General features: G+C 35.9%; 1 protein-coding gene across 1 annotated transcript; it reads right to left on the bottom strand.

Annotated features, from left to right (window-relative positions):
* Nucleotides 1–4,537: 4,537 nt before the first annotated feature.
* On the bottom strand, nt 4,538–5,463 carry LOC149150954 (protein FLOWERING LOCUS T-like). Its single transcript, XM_089442997.1, has 4 exons — nt 5,233–5,463; nt 5,077–5,127; nt 4,892–4,983; nt 4,538–4,724 (listed from the first exon to the last, which is right to left on the bottom strand). The coding sequence occupies exons 1-4, from the start codon at nt 5,461–5,463 to the stop codon at nt 4,538–4,540; spliced, it is 561 nt and encodes a 186-aa protein (XP_089299123.1).
* Between the last annotated feature and the right edge of the window lie 14,529 nt (nt 5,464–19,992).

The raw sequence follows: 19,992 nt of genomic DNA on the forward strand, positions 1-19,992 counted from the left end.
CCAAAAATTTCTAATAGTTGAAAAGAAAACATATATCTCGGAAAAAGTGGAGGTTTGAAACCTTTGTAGAGGAAAAACTTGGCTGAGGCAAGAATTAACAAAAATAAAGCAAATGAGCAGAGCAAAGACATCAACCATAGTTGTATGATAACCATTAACCATGACAATTAGATTTCCTTGAGCGATCACAACAATAGAATATGATTGACATGCGAATAAGGTGAGTTAGCCCATCGGTTAGTTTATAGGTGGTAAAAGTCACATGGGTGGAAAGTCCTAAGAACCTTATACTCCATACGAGCATACATAGGTGTTTGATGATACAAACAAAATATGTAGCTTATTTCTAAGTGTTTGTTCCACCATGGGTTGAAAAGGGTTTTAATGTGTATATTGAGCCGTTGGTTAGGAAAAAGGGGATGTGCATTATCCCTTGGTTAGAATAACGAGGGTACACACTGATAGGAAATATTATAGTAGGAAAAAAAGGGGGTAGGAATGGCATATTATGTATGCAATAAATAACATAAAGAAATATACCTAAATACTATCTCATACAAATGTATACATAAATACTATCACATACAAATGTTTATGGCACGAGAAATGTATGGAAAACCATAAGGCAAGCCATCATGCAAAGTTCAGAGTGGTGAAGAAAAAAAGTCCCCATGGCAGACATAAGTGAGGCATTATATGCTAATACATCTCAACCCAAGGCATATATATGGTTTAAATTCAATTACGATAAAATTGGTCAAACTTTATATGCTTCTAGTGGACTGGAAGTCAATTACGAAAGAATAAAGTGTAACCATTGCTTTCATGTATTCAAAGGAGAGTTGTGTTATTGTTTTAATTATATCTAAAAATATATGCTTCATATTGAGGCTGATATTTATTGTTAAATTGTATTTATGTTAGTAGATTTTTTTTGTGTAAGAGATTAAAGTACATTAGAATCCCTCAAACTATATTTTGTTCATTGATGAAGGAGATCATGATTTTTTTAAGGAACCTTGCAAAGATTACCATAGAAAATAATGGAAGAAGGCTGTTTATTTTAATGAAATGTTTTTCCTAAAAATGAGGTATTTATTTTAATTAAACATACTAACATTCTGTTAAGATGTCATTTATTAAAATAATTCTTTGTCTCGTTGCTACCTTAGATTTAGAATATGAATAACCTGATATAAGACTTCCTTCCTTCATGGTGAATTAGAGGAGGAGATTTTTATGTAACAACTTTAAGGTTTCAATGTAAAAGGTATAGAGAATCTAGGTTGTAGATTGAAGAAGAGCATTTATGGGTTTAAACAAGAACCTTGCCAATAGTACAAGAGATTTGATTCGTTCATGTTTATACATGGTTTTTAAAGACTATAAGTTGATCATTGTGTCTATATCAAGAAGCATGACCATGAAAATTATATTATACTACTATTATATGTGGATTGCATTCTCATTATTGGACATGACATGATAATGATTAACAAGTTAAAAAATGATTTGGGAAGAGAGTTTTTGATGAAGGATTCGGGTCCAAAAAAATAGATATTGGGAATCAAAATTATTCTGAGTAAAAAGAGCAAAAAATCTATGGCTATCACATGAAAATTATAAAAGGTACTTGATAGGTTTAACGTGAAGGATGAGAAGCCATTCAATACTCTTCACACAACCCACTTCAACTTAATCACTAATTTATGTCATTGTGATGACTAGGAGTTGGCAAATTGATGTATGCCATGGCATGCACATGACCAAATATTTCACATGCAGTGGGAGTAGGGAACAAAATCCTTGCTAATATGGGAAAATATCATTAGAAAGCAGTAAATGGATTTTTAGGTATCCTAGAGATTCTACTCATTATTTTTTATATTTTTATGATAATAATATCAAGCTTGAAGGATATACAAATGCAGATATGGCTAGTGACGTGGACACTAGAAATCCCACCCATTGGTTTTTTGTACACATTTGTAGGTGCACCAATGTCTTGGTTGTCTAGGCTACAAAAAATAATATCTCTCTCCACAACTAATGTAAAATACGTAGCTTCAAAAGAGGATTGCAAAGAAATTTTATGGATGCAATGATTCCTTGGGGAGCTAGATATAAAACAAGAAAATATGTGTTGTATTGTGATTGTCAAAGTGTTATTCACTTAGCAAAGAATCCAACATTGCATTCACGAACCATGCACATTGACCTCAGGTACCATTGGACATGACACGTTTTGGAGGAAGAACATCTCAATTTGGAAAAGATTCATAAAGCTTCATCCTATGGATACGCTTACCATGGTATTTTCAAAATACATGGATGAGTTATGTAGAATCTTGGTAAGCCTAAGAGTAACTTAATATACAAACTTTGTGTAAGGATTGTCTACATATGTCGTCATCTAGCTTCAAGTGGGCGAATTTTAAGGGATGAAGTAAATGGACGGTCTCTGAGTTTCCAAAGACCACTACAAAAGGCTAAAATAGAGTGTCAATGAGGTGTATTCACCACTGATAACTCCCAAATAAAGCATAAATAGTTTTTTAGACAAATCTGAATGTTTTCTTTGCCCAATTTTATTGAAGAAGTAGTCAAAGGCATTGAATAATCTAGAGAAATCTAGAGATGAAGTCTCTATTGAAGCCATGCCTTTATAAAGAAGTGAGTGAAAGCAACCTATATAAAGAAGTGAGTGTAAGTGGAAAAGTCAGTAAGGCCTATGAACAAGTGTAATACAAAAATATAATTTTAGATCTTATGTGTTGTTCTATTTTTTGCTATGGGCTTCCTTTTTGTGTCTTCTCCTTATAGTTTATCTAAATATTGTAGTTCTTCTATGTGTAGTTGGTTTGGAGTCCACATCCACTTTTTGAATTGTTCATAGTCATTCACCATTTTTATTGAGTTTTGACAAATTATCATAGCCACAATAATATAGAAAACATAATATTTTCATGAAAACTTATGACATCACTAATGCAATAAAAAAAATTATAAAAAATAATATTTAAAAAAGATAAAAAAAAATAAAGGAAAATAAAGATAACTCCGAAAGTTAACTTAATTAGTTGAGTTTTATTGCTAAATACCTTGACTATTGAAAGATAACACCTAATCTCTTATGAAAATATCAAACCTTATTTTTATTTATATATCTTATTTATTTTACTTTTTATCTATTTTCCTTTACCACTTTTAGCAAAAGCTAGGTATTCCTTCTTCTTTTTTACTGAAAAAATGCCTGTCGTTTCCTCCCACATGTTTACTATTCTTTCTACCTTCCCAAAACATCCCAATAAATATGCCAAAACACACCTCTCACTTTTATTTCCCTTTTGTGTTCCCAAAACATCCCAATAAATATGCCAAAACACACCTCTCACTTTTATTTCCCTTTTGTGTGTCCAAAACATATACAAATTTGCCTGGGGAACTCTGAATGGCCCATACAAAGTGGCCATTTGTAGAAATGAGGTCAGTATCCTCAATTTGATTATCATCTTTAAAAATTAATCCAATATGTATTGGCTATAAACTAAATTTATTAATCCTTTATCATAAAATTTAAAATATACTTCATTACTTTTAAAATAACAAAAAAAGTTGCGTACTCGAACTTTAATATTCTTCGGTCTAGAAAAATATAAGTGGCGGTGAGAAATGATAACTATTGTCCATAGAATCGATAACAAAGTTTGAAACTTAGACGCTCTTTATTTTTTAAATATTATTTCATTAATTTTTCACCTGTTAAATCTGAACGAAGTTTCGGTAGCTAATTTTACATAGTAAAACGAAACTTTATTCAGCAGGAAAACGAATCCCTAGATTTGACAAAAAGATGCATATCGAATCCACTTATTCTAAACGCTCAGCTTAATGTAAGAGAACGTACATTGAAGAATGAAGGGATTCGATTATAAGTATTAAAACATATTATTTAGATATTAAATGTAAGTCATTTAAATTTAATGAATGCATGTGATAGGCTGAAATACCACACAAATTTCAACGTTATTTCAACGTTATTGTTTAATAAAAATAAGTATCTGCATGCATTACATACAAAATAGAACCAAAAAAAAATCTATACATAATTGTTTAATCCTAAGCAGAACTATATAAGTCTGAAAGCAGCAGAACGATGACATTTTTATTTTTCTTTTATATTTACGATATACGATATGAAACATCAGTGAAATATTACAAGGATATTTTATGTCGAATATAGGTGTTCTGTTGAAGTATATATATAAGAAACCACTCAACAACAATCTTGTATATATATAAAATGGTAACCTAAGAAACCACTCAACAACAATCTCGTATATATAAAATGGTAACGGTTCATATATTTAATATAACAAAACCATTCAATGACAGCAATCTTGTATATATAAAATGGTAACGGTTATCAACTTCTATAGCGCTTCCTTAATGTTTTCTTCATTCTTTTCCGCTTCCTCTTCGATTCATCGTCGATTTCTTGCGGCTTCTTGTATCTTTATGCAGTGTTACATATGTTTTAATCATCAACCGTACTCTCAGGGTGCTCTTCCTCCTCACTTCTTATTCTGAAAGAAGCAGGACCCACCGGCTGTCCAAGTGCATTGACTTCCACAAAATTGTTCGCCTCATTTTTTATTTTGAAGAAAGCAACAGCCACTGGGGGACCAATTGATTCAGCAAAATCTCTGGTACTGAAGGTCTCCCTACAGTACAACCCAAATCTGATACGTACGTTCGGATTGAACATTGTGAGAACTAGCATCCTGGTAGCCGTTGATGTTGGAGGTTCATAGTCAACCACATTTTTCCAGGAACCTGTTCCTATCGTTGCATCAAAAAGAAAGATATTGATAGTTAAGGTTAACGTTACCAGGAATTCACTTGTTCAATTTCGGGTCCAAAGAATGAAGAACAGTCATGATACCTCCACGATGGCCGATTGTATCGAACTCCGTAGCCAGCCTGAACAACGTAGGATTAATACAGTTATTAGGAAATTCTATAAAGGGTTTCGGCAATATATTATCAGAAAATTGATCAGAGTTCCGGTTTTACAACATACCACCGTAAATATTCGCCACCGGGACCGTCCGGATCCGTCATAATCTGATTAGAAATTTATTAGAACGGTAAAATTCTAATTCCAATTTGAGCAAATATCACTAAATAAGTGTTGAGGAATAACAATCACGAAATAGCGATTAGGTTTACCAGTATTACTAATTTGGGTTTCCTGAAGGATTCCCTTAAACCGGGACCACCTGGATAGATATTGAACGCAATATAATCTGGCCTTTCTCGCAAATCACCAAGCAATACTTCATCACCTGAGCTCATACGTCTATCGCCGTAGAATAGATGAATGATTAGTTGCGGATTGAAATCGTCGAGGATGCGTCCGATAACACCAGCTTCCACCAATTCCTGCTTTATCTGCTCCATTATTTGGTAAACTTAACGCAAGACCATCTGAAATCAAGAAGGATGAAATATGCTTCTAAATCTCAAGAAAGGTCCCAACGGATACTTATAGCATTATGGTGTTAGGGGAAAAAGGGAGAGAGGACGCGGATTGCGAATTTGAGAGTTCTCAATGGATTATCGAGAGCTTGAGGAGCAACCCTAGGGATATATGAAATGATAAAAAAAATGATATAATTTCCATAAGTTAGAAAAGTTTCGTGTAAGTAATTTGAAAAAATATATAAATTTATTATATGAAATATAATGATTATTTGATTCAATTTTCGAATTCATATATTAACAATATAATACATTAACAATAATAAATGAAATCATCTAGCTGATAAATGTAAAATGACTATCACCATTAATATTAACGATAATATTAATGTTAATTTAATTTTATTGGGTGAGTAATTCTAGAATATCACCCAGCATCATTATTATGAAAATTTAGAAACATGAGCTTTGAACCATGAGAAATGCAATAACTCAACATGCCCCTACTTATTTCTATATTGTAAGCTTTTCCTTTTTCTTCAAGAATTACTTGTGCATGGATTCACCTTCTTGTTCATCTCACGACATACAGAAATTAACATGTATCTACAATAGAACATGAGATGTTGTGGGAATAATGTTGATAATTCCTTATTTTTCTAATACAAATGGATAGGTACTACTAATAAGGTAGATCCAAAATGGATAGTTACTACTAATAAGGTAGATCCAAAGAAAGAGTAATAAGGTAGGTCCAAAGAAAGAGAAATAAAGAAATTCAATTTTTTTATTTCTCGAGGAGTATCGGCCAACTAGAGAACCTAGAAATGATTTTCTAATACCTTGTTTGTATGATGTTTAATGGAAGTGATTCCAAAGCCAAAACAAAGTAGATTCATATAGAAATATCTAATATAAATAGGTATTGAATATTATATGAACTATTTTTCGAAATCTACTTATGAATAACATGTAGGATATAGTTATTTTTGAATTACTACATATACCAGTCATTACTATTTTAGGTTTAACTTATTCTCTTGTTGACAGAATGAAATAATCATAAAAAGGATATTAAAACATATTAAGTAATGTATTTGAAACATAAATATTTTTTCAAAATAAAAAAAAAATAGAGGGGCCAACACATGAGGGGAACTCAATTGGTGATAGCCATGAAAATAAAGACTTATGTGCAAGGAGGTTCAAGGTGGAATTCCCCCAATTCACCTATGCCTTATGAAGGAGAATACATAGGAACCTAGAGGATATAGTGGTAGTAGTGGGTATTGGTTTCATTCGAGTAGGAAACCAACCCAACTGTCAACTCCTCTAGATACCAAACAAAAATAATTGAGGGGCGAAACATGCAATTGAACATACTATTGGAACAAAGATCTCATTGAGAGTGGGGTGGATCAATGTGAGAACAATTTTACAATTTCACAACTTTTGTCAATGAATAATTATGTACCAATATTCATAACCATTTATGGTATCTCAATAAATAGAACAATGCGTCATGAAAGTAGCATCACATTAAGAATACATGAAAAGGACATCATGATCCAGGTGGATATTGGTGGCCACCCCCTATTTCACTTGGACCCTCACCATTGTTCTTTTCAGTTTTTCATTTTCCTTAATTGTATCACAGTTTACTATTTTTGCCAATTTTTCGGGTGCTAAACTTCTGGAGCCATTTTGAGGCCCTAAACAATGTTTTTTTGTCAAAATTCCTTTTGTGATTGCTAAAGCAATCACATCAGTAGTTGTAGTCCTTAGAGAGACCTTTTCAACAAGGTATCATACACTCCAGACATAGATAATATGACCAAGTTACGACACCAGGAAGTTGATTGCCCAACTAACCCCAACGAGGCCCATAAACTCTTGGTGTCACATCTCGTCTGGTTAGGGTTTTGGTTGTTTAGGTTTTTCTCTTATTGTTCAATAATAAAAAGGTCCTTCAGCCTCATTGTAACTCAATTTAAAGGCATGTAGCTGCCACATCTCTTCTTAGAGATAAGATACCATCACCCGAGCTATATTATTTCCATTTCCCTTTGTAAGCATAGTCAGTATTTTTCTATTAATGAAATGAATTGTGTTTATGTTGCTTCTTTGTGTTTATGATTATATCTGTAAGTTGTAGCATTCCTGTTTAATTTCAAATTAGTGGTATCAAAGCGATTTTCTCTCTCTCTTTTTTTCTTCGCATGTCCCTAAAAAGGTCAGGATATAAGGAGTTAGGGCTTGATCTAGTTGAGCCATTCCAGGATCAGCCTCGCAAAACATGATGACCTCTGATGGAAGAAGAAAATAAATACGAGGGGGTAATAGATCCTTTCAAAATGTTTGTCGAGGAAGCCCTCGAGCGAGAGAGAGATGCGATGATGGATAACCTTGCCTAGATCCTTCGACGACTACCCATAGGTGATGCATCTTCATCTAGCAATCACTTTAGAGGTGCTACTCCTTTTAAGGTACAATTTAACTTCAATAGTCCCATATTTGAAGGCATGATATATGTAGATGTTATAGATAAATGGTTAAATCTGTTGGAATGATATTTTTTAGTTCATTACTTTTCCAATCAAGAAAAGATTACTTTTTCAGTTCTCAAAGTCGCCCCACATGTCAAGGGCTCGCGAGAAACCTACTGTGAACAAAAGGATGAGAGTGAACCCTCGTTGTTTTCAGTCACACCCACTTGGAATTTTTTCTGAGACGCCATCAAGGAACATTCTTACCCTGTCGGGAGCTATGAAGATAAATACATAAAGTGGACCAAACTACAGCACGGAAGGGACCAAATGTTCTAGAGTTCACAAATACTTACCATACCCTTTGCATGAAGCTGAGTATCAAGGATACTAAGCGGAATTTGGTGTTCAAGTACCACGATTGTCTACATAAGTACATCTAGGACGAGATGGATTTCCTAGACATCCCCTCGCTCGACACGACATATTGGTACGCTCTAAAGATTGAGTAGAAGTTTAAACAAAAGAAGCAAAACTTTGGATTTGCAAATCCAAAGCAAGGAAAAGGCACCCCAAAAACACATAACAAAGGACCAAGCCAAGGTGGGGCTACCCAGGACAACCCGCTGAAGTCGCAAGAAAAGAATAACACCACAAAGATGAAGGAGGACACTGAAAAATGGTGTGATTTCCATAAGAGATCCACTCATAATACAAGTGAGTGTTGGGCCAAGTAGTCACAAGTGACTGAACGGAAGGATTTTGAATCAAACGTAGGTTCTGACTCTGAATCCAAACCTTATAAACGAGCTGAAAAAGGGAATTAGATCATTGATGAAGAGCCTAATGCCACCGTGGCCACCATAAAGATCCTGAAAATTGATCCTGAAGATCCAGAGGAGGCGGAACACCTCTTCCACTCACAGATGTGGGTGAAGGGTTCTCCACTACAGTTCATTGTTGATAGTGGGAGCTAAAAAGAACCTCATTTTAGGAGAGGTCATGAAGCGCCTGGGCCTAAATACTACAATACATGAACAATCATACACCATCGGGTGGCTTCACCAAGGACGAGATCTACATGTCAACCAATAGTGTTGGCTTCCATATGACATCAAGTCCTTCACGAATGAGGTACTATGTGACGTTGATCCTCTTGAAGTTTCTTATGTATTGTTAGGATAAGCATACTTGTTGAAATGACATACTGTATATGATTCTAGACCTCGTTCTCTGATTATTACTTTGGCTAATAAGTTGTACAAGATACTAGAGGTAGCCCTACCTACCACCATGTCTTTAATCAACGCAAAGAAATGCAGTAAGATCATTTCCTAGACCAGAAAATCTGTTTTTCTTATGATTCTCCCCCAAGGCAAGAAGAAGGTTGTGGCCACGACTTCCAGGAAGGGCTCCTCTGCACAACAACAATAGATGGACAAGGTTGTGGATGAGTACAGGGATATTTTTTCCTCACCCATAGGGGTACCTTTGCACTGTCAGGTCAAGCAATCCATCGGTCTGACCCCAGGTGCATCGTTGCCCAATGGACTGCTCTATTGACCCTTTATTATGGAGAACGATGATATCAAGAGGCAAATTCGGGAACTACTATAGAAAGGGCACATCAAGCCAAGATCATCACCCTGTGGGAGCCCGATTATATTGGTATAGAATGAGGATGGGACCTGGAGACTCTGTATTGACTATTGGGGGATGAACAAGATCACTATCTGGAATAGGTACCCAATCCCGTGAATTGATGATGTTCTGGACCAACTCAAGGGTGAAAAAACATTTCAGCAAGATTGGATTGAAGTCAAGTTATCACCAGGTGCCTATCAAAGCCTCCAATGTGTGGAAAGTTTCCTTCAAATCTAAGGAGGGCCTTTTCAAATGGTTGGTCATGCCGTTCAGATTGACGAACACACCGGCAACCTTCATGAGACTGATGGATGACATGTTGTGACCCTTCACCAATGCATTTGTGGTGGTGTATTTATATGACACCTTGATCTTCAACTAGAGTTGGGAAGAGCACCTCCAGCATATTCGACAGGTCCTTCAAACCCTTCGAGAACAGAACCTGTATGATAACTTAGAGAAATGCACCTTTCACCTGACCCAGGTTCAATATATAGGGTACATTATTGATCAGTAGGGTATACATGTGGATCCATCCAAGATACAAGTCATTCAGGATTGGCCAGCCCCAACCACTCTAAAAGAGCTCTGCATCTTTTTAGGTCTTGTTAATTTCTACTACAAGTTCATGTTGGGGTTATCTCATATCACTTGGCCTTTAAGTCAAGTCACCAAGGGTAGACCAGAATCAAAGTTCTTTTGGTTGGAAACACAACAGTGAGCATTCTCCGTTTTGAAGAATCTCCTTTGTTCTACACCATTTCTCACATTACCAGACTTGTAACAACCATTTTATATTGAGAGAGGTGTGCCTGACTATGCTATTGGTGCAGTTCTTACTAAGCATGGGCATCTAGTGGCTTACAACAGTGAGACACTTTCAGACATTGTCCAAAAGCACCCCACTTAAGAAAAATAAATGTATTCCATTTTGCAGGCCTACCATCAATGGAAGCATTACATTCTGGGGAAGAAAACGGTCATCCACACAAACCACTGGCCTCTATAGTTCATAGAGACACAAGGGAAGTTACAGAAAGATTGCCATAAAAATTGGTCCACCTGTATACAATAGTTCCATTTGAACATTAAGTATAAGAAGGGAAGCACCAATAATGTCATTGATTGCATCAGCCGACCACCAGTCATAGTGCTAATCATTATGCTCGAATCCTATAGGAAAGAGAAATCGGGGTGCACGCATCTTTACAAGAGAGATCTAGAATTCAAAAGCATATAGCAGACACTCCTGGAAGGGAAGCCAGTTCCAAATTTTCACCTTCAGGATGCACTGATATGCCACGCGGGACACATTTGTGTTCCCTTAAGTGAGTGTGCCAAGATAATTTGGGAGGCGCACTAGAGTCGAGTTGTTGGATATTTCAGAGTAGATAAAATAGTGGTAGCCTTCTAGAAGTATCTTTATTGGTCAAAACTTCGTCAAGATGTTGGAAAGTACATTAGATCTTGCACCACTTACGTCATTTCCAAAAAAACCATCAAGAAGCAAGACTTGTATACTAATCTACCTACTCCTAGTCTACCTTGGGAATCTATCTCGATGGATTATATGTTGGGCCTTCCTTCTACTAAGCACAACAACGATTGTGATTTCGTGGTCATTGACAGATTCTCTAAGATGGCGATCATGGCGGCTTGCAAGAAGAGTATCACAATAGAGGCCACTGCTAAGATCTTCTTTGAGCGAGTGTGGGTACACTTTGGGATCCCATAGTCCATTATCTCAGATCGAGACAATAGATTCTTGAGTGAATTTTGGTCAAGTCTGTGGTCGATGCTGGATACAAAACTTACCAAGTCCATAACATTCCATCCCAAAACTGATGGCCAAACAGAGGTTGTCAATAGGATGATCGTACACATTCGACGCATGTACAACTCAAAGCATCCACACACATCGAATGAAAGTCTCCCCTATGTCCAAGACAAATAAAACAATTCTCCACAAATCAAAAGGCCATAACCCCTTTTAGGTAGGGTTGGGATTTCAATGATTATGCCCCATTAATGTGGCCATAGGTAGGGTTGGGATTTCAATGATTATGCCCCATTAATGTGGCCATACCATTTGTAGCCACTCAAGTAGATTCGGCTCACATGCATTTGTAAGTTGAAAGGGCTAACAGATTCATTAAACACATTCAATACATCCACCAACTGGTTGATGATATATTGGACAAAGATAATGCTACGTACAAGCAATGTCGTGATCAACAATGAGTGTTGCACAAGTTCTAGGTGGGCCACAAAGTTTGGCTACATTTGGAAAAGGAGTGCATTGTTGGACCCCACCACAAGCTTCACTTGCTCCGATATGGGCCATACACCATCAACAAGGCCATTATTGATAATTCCTTCGAGCTCAACATCCCGCTGTTCTTTGGTTTTCACCTAGTGTTCAATGTAGATCACCTTTGGCCATACCTTTGACCATTGTTGGACACGTTTGACATTGCAGAACAACTCACACCAACAGAGCTCAACCCAAAGTGCATGGAATAGGCCACAATTAATAAAATCATGGACACATAGATCAAGAACACTTGTAAATAGAGGATACAACTATATCAAGTTGTCAAAGCAGGCCAACTCCTTTACCAAGGAAAATGGCTCACCAGGGACCATGTTTAGTAGAAGCTTCCTCATCTCATGGAGGAACTCAACACAATGGGTACCATTGCTTCCTAAGGGGTAGGATTGATCCAAGTGGATATTTGTGTCCACCCGCCTATTCCACTTGGACCCCAACCATTTCTTTTTTAAGTCTTTTAGTTTCCTTAATTATAGCACAATTTACTATTTTTGGAAATTTTTCGGTCTTGAACTTCTGAAGTCGTTTTAAGGCCCTAAATAATGTTATTTTGGCGAAATTCTTTTGGTGATTGCCAAGGAAATTTCATAAATAGTTTTAGTCCTCAGAGAGATCTTTCCAACAAGGTATCATACACGTCAAACAGAGATAATATGACCAAGCTACGACCGTGGGAAGTTGGCTACCCGACTAACCCCAATGGGGCCCATAAAATCTTTGTGTGACATCTTCTCGGGTTAGAGTTTTGGTTGTTTATGGTTTTCTCTTATTGTTCAATAATAAAAATTCCCTTAAGCCTCATTGTAGCTCAGTTTAAAGGCATGTGGCTACCACATCTCTTAACAGAGATAAGCTACCATCAGCCAAGATCTCTTATTTCCATTTTGTTTGTAAGAATAGTCAATATTTTTGTATTAATGAAATGAAGTGTTTTTTGGCTGCATCTCAATGTTTTTGATAATATTTGTAAGTTGTAGCATTCTTGTTTAAGGTCGGATCACATCACATCAATAGAAAGGACATAAATTTTTTTGTAGAAAACCATACTTTCTTCTTCAATTAAATATTTAGATTTGCAGGCAATGACTTGAGACAGGAACCCGCCCCCAAGATATGCAATTTTATACATGTAGTATATTATAACTTGATTGAGGATCCAACCTCAGAAGTGTGTAAGAAGAAACTCACTATAGGATACAACATAATTAAGGAGCCAACATCGATGATGAGCAAGATTTGAGTTACTCTAGGCTCCACCCTGATTAAGGCACCAACATCAATGATGAGTAAGATTTCACTTTCTCCAGGCTTCAACATGATTGAGGCACCTACCTCGATGATTAGTAAGCTCTGACTTGCTCTAGGCTCCAACTTGATGGAGGAACTGACCTTAGTGGAGGCACCCACCTCCTTCTTTAACTTCTTTTGGATGTCCTTTGAAAATATTTCACACTAGATCAACCCTTTTCTTCAACCAATATAATTCTTTAAATTTAATAGCCTATTGTTGTCATATTAATTCCAATACCCTGTTATACTCTGTAATACTCTTTCCTATATAATATATATATATATATATATATATATATATATATATATATATATATATATATATATATATATATATATATGCATTTGTTATTTAGGCTAGTGAGCTCAATGTACATTGCATGTCTGTATGCATAGTTATTTATGATATGTGGCCTGTATGCCCATATGGGTATGTTAGATATTGTGGGGCTAGTGTGCCTGGGCATATGTGTCAGTTTTAGTTAAGTGGCTAGAGGACCCAAATTTTAAACGAAATGTAATTTATGTATTTTAATAAAAATATAAATTTTGGACATGAAGCCCACTCCATGTTAAGGGTATGAGGTTATGCAACTCCATGGACATGGTGGGTGGTGAGTGAGACCAAAAATCATCCCATACACTGATATGATTAGGTGGGTGGTGGAAAACCTCATTGTTGAAGATAGGAAATTCATGAACTCAAGAATGGAACTCATGGGGTCATTCAAATTGGAAGACTTGAAGAAAATGTACCATATACCTAACCCTCAGGACATATATGATAAATCATACGTGGCCAACTTTGCAAAGAAGAACGAAGAACCTTTCAAGATGATCCAGGGTTGGAGGGTACTCGAGAACAAGTTCAAATTTGATAAAATAGGTATGTATTCTATTGCCTCTTTGGCAAACCCCTACAACTATGTAGCTGCTATGTTATGTAGAATATACAGGTTACCTAATAATGCTAAGTTTTCCATACAGTGGATTCCTTTGATCGATGCATGTGTCAATTCAAACATTATGATTTGGGGCACCATCCTATCTGATAACCTAGCCATTGTCATCACCGAATATCGACAGAAGAGATCCTCCTATCCAGAGAACCTTCCTCCATTCTATTTCACTACCTACATCATGCATTCCATTTGTTTCTGCGTTCAATTTCCAATCATGGGCTGGAAAGGGATCTTGCAAACCCCTACCCTATCCATCTCAGCCATAAAAAAATTTGGGAATCCCATTATATACCTAATTTTTATAAAATATGCCATGCTATTATTTTTCCATTGCATGAATTAATTTTCAATTAGAAAGCCCCTAGGTTTTCCAAGGACGTTGCTATACACCTTCTCATAGTCGAAAAATATTTTGTTGAAGAATTCCTTAAATACATCAGGGTTTTTGGTGGTACAACAGACCCACATGTCCTCCCTTTGTATGTCTCTAATAAATTATTAGCAAGAGAAATAGCCCACCAGATTGTGGGAAAAGGCTTGATCAAGCTCCTAAAAGAAAATAAGAAGTTATTATGGGCATATTTTCCTATTAGGTGTGATTCCTTTTCATTAGCAAATTTTAACCATGCAATGAAGGAGTTAGTAAGCCTATAAAGCCTCAGGCTCCATACTTTTCCAAAATTTTATTGAGACGAGATAGCATATAACATCACTACTGCAGTAAAGATCAAGCCTTATAACCATGAGGTTAATGATTTTGAAGACCTTTTACAGTTGGCTAAATCCTTCGAACAATCATTCGAATGAGCAAGGAAAAATCTAAGTCGTGAAGATTTTGAAAGCTTTTAGGAGTTCAAAAACAAAAGGCTCGCAATAATTCCATTGCATTTGTTAAAAATCTAGGATAAGCCTACACGTAGTGTGACCATCAACAACGGGGGACCTAATTATCCCATAGATTCTCAAGTGGATATAGGGAAGGCTGAAGACACCGAGAATACAACAGAATCTAATAGGAAGTCAACCAAACAGTGGGCTATGAGCACCCCACCTAAAGATATCAATTATGAGATCATAAGTAGTAATTTGGAGCAGGAGTGGGATTAATTCAATAAGAAACTACAAGACACTCCTAAGCCAATAGATGCCCAAGAAAATATGGAGTATCAAACTCCTCTACACATTCAGGAAGACACAGAGTCTGAACCGATGGATCCACAAGAGAAGACATATCAGCAGACTGAAATCATTCCCCATCTACCCACATCAGAAATTGTGTTAAAAGTGATTGAAATCCTGCCTCTTGATGTGTTCTACAACCCACTTCATAAGGCTATAATAAAGAGACAGAGGAAAAGGAGAAGGATAGAAACACCTGAGCTCCCACCTGGGAATGAGGCGATGGACATAGTGTGGAAAGAAATTCCTTCGAACCCAGCTGAAAACTTGGTTAGATTGTCACAATTTACAGGGCTTATGCAATAGCCACCATGGAAAAATCTACCGAGATACCTATTTCATGGAACTCCAAGACTTGGAATAAGCCATGAAAAGATATAAGGATATTCCTATTGTTGAGGAATTCATCAAAGAGGTGCTAGAGCTAAATTCTCTCTTATTAAAACAAAAGGAACAATTTTTCCAAAAGATGTCACATACCACTCCTTATCTGATCATCAGTGACTAGCTAATGGATAAGGAGATTAACCTAATAATTGAATTTATTGATCTAAACAAAATAATCTTAGAATTCATCGAGTGGCAAGAAACAGAAGAAGGAAGGAATGCTAATTTGCTTGAGATCGAAGAGACACATAACGACATTCTATTCAAGGATTGGGATGCGAGGATTAAACAAGATGAATTAGTTGTGGTAAGAGTGGTCGGGATGTCAAAGAACATAGTAAGGCAATAAACCACACTTTGTTTTCCACCAACCTGGTGCAGGAAGGCAACCCAAAAGAACTACTTGTTGCATAAAATATGGAAGCAAGCAACGAAAACTCAAAGGGAAGCAATCGAAAAGTTGACAAAGAATGATAGGGATTCGTATTCGCAATACCTCATCAAGACACAGAACCAAATCATGACCCTAAAATGATCACTCCATTCAATTCAGTGGATGTTGCCACCTCTCGCAGATGAAATTTTTGCAGGACATGTCATAGCATAGTTTAGGGCACCTCCTCAAGTAAAACCGATGGCCAATATATGCGATTTAAAAGGCATGTTGGCAGACAATAAATCATTATGATAGCCTCTGCTCATCAATTCACTTTTATTTTTGGAGTTAGTTAACTAGTTAAGAGGACGGTTTTTTGAAATCTCCTCAAATTTTTTTATAATCTATTTTTGAACATTAGTTAGAATAGTATTTATACCCTTCTCATGCATTTAGAGAAGGGTCCAGAATTTTATCAATTTTTTTTGCAAAGAATTCACTTTTGTAAGTTTGTGAATGCTTTGGTGATATTATGGAACATGATTGTTTCTTTTAAATATCAGACTACATTCCTTTGTTGATGCACTATTGTATACTTGGAAGATAATTTGATCTGAAGAAAGGAGTTGATCTATGTCATTAGTCAAATGAGAAGAACTTCACATATATGGTACTTCTCTCTTGTATGATTAGTCTTGTTTCTGTTTAGTTAGTGACAACACTTTATTTTCATGAATTGTATATGAGATATGTTCTTTTTGTCAACTGTTAATTGCACTATTGTATGATGCTTAGCTGAGATTTTTTATTTTCATATATAAATCATCATATATGTGATATATTTTATACATTTCTTTGACTAAAAATTTAGCCAAAGAAATTATCTCTTCATCTCTATTTTATACATGTTTGATAATTGTTATCACATGTCAAGTAGATATCTTTTTATATCACATATTATACAGAAATACTTAGGTTTATATTAGATTAAGTTAGCTAGAGATGTGCATGATAGAATAGGCCATTTAGTTATCATTATTCTATTGTGATCACTCGAAAGCTACCCACTCTCATTTTAAAATCCATTCTGGGAAACTGGTCCCATCATCCCCAGTCATAGCCACCACTTTAAATAGAAAATGACTTGTCTTAAGGTCCGGACAGGGTGGTTATTGCCCATGTTGGAGCAACAGAAATCTGAGGCCTCAACATTTTGGCACTAGAAGGAGGCCCATATCACTATGAATGGAATATAAACCTAAAGATCAATAAAAAAAAATTCATAAGAGTCAAAACCCCTCCACCACTTCTACACCTTCTAGATCTCGTTCAAAATCTTCGGATCAGAAATCTGAAGTTGTAGAAACATCTCCCTCATCTCCTAAGGTATTAAGATAACCACCTTCTCTAGATTACACTCCCGAGTCTCCCGAAGTCCATTCTTTGATACATAAATTGGAATAGATATCCATTTCTATAGAGAAACCAAAGAGGCCCGAATATTCTGAAGAAAGTGTTACTTCCTTATTATGAAAAACTATTGTTTTAACTAGATTGAAAAGTGAAAGTCTTGAAGTAACTCCTTTTGAGTTTCCCATCCCTCCACGACGTAGGAAAGTTATCTCATCAGGGTCTGAATCGGATACTAGTGAGATCACATCACGCTTCCATTAATTCACTTCTCCATTCATTTCTACTCAATCCACTTCTTATCAACAATCCACTTCTCCAACTAGTACTGCTACTAGTAGTACTAACCCAGTAGTACGGTCTTCGCCATATATACCTACTTCTGGATCGACCTTCCAATTTTCCCAGTCTTTGACTCAAGTTATGGCCAATCAACCTGCTCAACCTTAGAGAAATCCTAGTGCTGTTTTGGTTGGTAATCCAAATGCTCTCGCAACGAACCTAGAAAAATGGTTACCTAAGTACAATCCTGATTATCGTCTTCTAGCTGAAGAACATATAAATAACTTTATGTTGGCCATGAATCTTAATGAGGTTGCACATGAATATGTTGTAATCAGATTGTTTCCTTATACCTTGCAAGGATCTGTTGGGTCTTGTTATTTTTCCCTTCTAGTAGGTTCAATAAGAGACTGGGATACCTTTCAAGAAGTATTTCTTGCAAAATTTGGTGACAATAGGACCATAACATCCTAAATAAATGATCTTTCTAACTTAAAATCAAATTCGGATGAAAGGATCAAAGACTTAAACTCTAGATTTAACAAGCTACTTACCAGAATCCCAGCTGCCTTAAAACGTGTATTAGATGTACAAATAGAAAGGTACATATCCTCCCTTCCTTTTAATATTGCAATTTTTGTAGATAGAGGCAATAACGCTACCTTTGTTGAAAATGTGAAAGAAGCCTTGTCTGTAGACAAAAGAATTATAGATTTAGAAAAGAGATCACTGACAAATGAAAGGAGTCGAAGAAAGTAACATTTAACGATGATTCAAAATAGAAATATTCAAAGGACCCTTTCAATCTTGAAGACCTCCATAAAGTGTTAAAAAACATGTCCAATGAAATGGTTGAAATCAAGAAGCAGGTCGTAGAATCCTCCGCTCCCAAGAAATCTTTTCACTCATTTAAAAGATACCCTTCTTCTGCATCACAACCACCGATTAGTATTTCAAATCTTGAATTTGAGCAAGAAATAGAAGAAGACTCACTAGCCAAAGAGGAAACCAAAATGGAAGAAGAAGTCGAATTAAATGGAATGTGGGATTTCATTCTTCCAATTGAAGAAGAATCACAAGCTATGCCAGTAACTAGAAGAAGTAAAAACTCTCCTAATATGTCTATAACAAATGAGAAACAAAAAATTGCTACTCCTATAAAGGAGAGAATAGTAAGTAAGAAGTCTAGGACTAGTCAAACTAATCCTATTCCACTAGATCCTCCAAATGCTTCCAAAAAATTGGTAGTCTTGGATAAAATGGAATATAACATAGTCGAAGATATGAAAAAGTTGAGAGAAAATATTTGATTACACAAACTCACTAAACTCAAGAAAAAACACTGTCTTCTTCAAATAAAGTTAATTCGATAGATTTAGTCCTGATAGGTGATAGGTCTATCTCTCATACACCTCCATTTCTTCTTACTTATGAGATTTTCAATAGAAATGTCCATAATTGCCTCGTTGATTTAGGAGCCTCTTCAAACATTATTCCAAGGACCGTGTGCACCAAATTGAATATTACACCTCAAAAATCAGCAGTACACATATTTCAATTGGACAGGACAAAAGTAGAGGTACCTGGAGAAATAGCATCAGTTTCAATTAGGCTTTCCTCTAATCCAAAAGTTTCACAGATAATCGATATTCTAGTGGATGATATCCCTAAATTTTATGGTTTAATTCTATGTAGGGATTTGTCTTAAAAGTTGCACGGATACTTCACAATTGATTGGTCTCACATGTGGTTGCCACACAATGGTAAACCAAACAAATTAGAGTAGACCGAGAGAAGTTCATGAAATACACACTCACTAATCTTGAGGGAAGAAATGAACCTGTTGCTTTCACTAATAATATCATTAGAAATTACTCAGCTGAGTCATTTTTGGGATCTTTAGTGCCCAAATATCTCTTTTTCTAGATAATGTTGTAGTGTCTCAATTAGATTTTTCTTCACGAACCGATGCTTCCATGTGTGTGAATATAGTCGATAAAATTTTAGATAATTCATTGTTCTGGATTCTCTATTTTGATGGTTCCAAATCTGAAGTTGTTGCAGGTGCTAGATGTATTTTAATCAACCCGCAAGGAGGGAAAACCATGCTAGCCTGCAGACTTGAATTTCAATGCACTAACAATACTGCGGAATATGAAG

Source organism: Pinus tabuliformis, chromosome 9 (assembly GCF_031772625.1).
Source record: "Pinus tabuliformis cultivar Carrire ecotype Pingquan chromosome 9, CPIR1, whole genome shotgun sequence".
Lineage (NCBI taxonomy): Eukaryota > Viridiplantae > Streptophyta > Pinopsida > Pinales > Pinaceae > Pinus > Pinus tabuliformis.

What these genes read in the sequence shown, in the direction of transcription:
- LOC149150954 (XM_089442997.1), bottom strand. Translation starts at nt 5,463, where the DNA reads ATGGAGCAGATAAAGCAGGAATTGGTGGAAGCTGGTGTTATCGGACGC. An exon ending in AACCCAAATTAGTAATACTG is followed by an intron (nt 5,128 to 5,232) that starts GTAAACCTAATC and finishes ATTTCTAATCAG; the next exon opens with ATTATGACGGATCCGGACGG. An exon ending in ATTGAACAAGTGAATTCCTG is followed by an intron (nt 4,725 to 4,891) that starts GTAACGTTAACC and finishes GTTGTACTGTAG; the next exon opens with GGAGACCTTCAGTACCAGAG.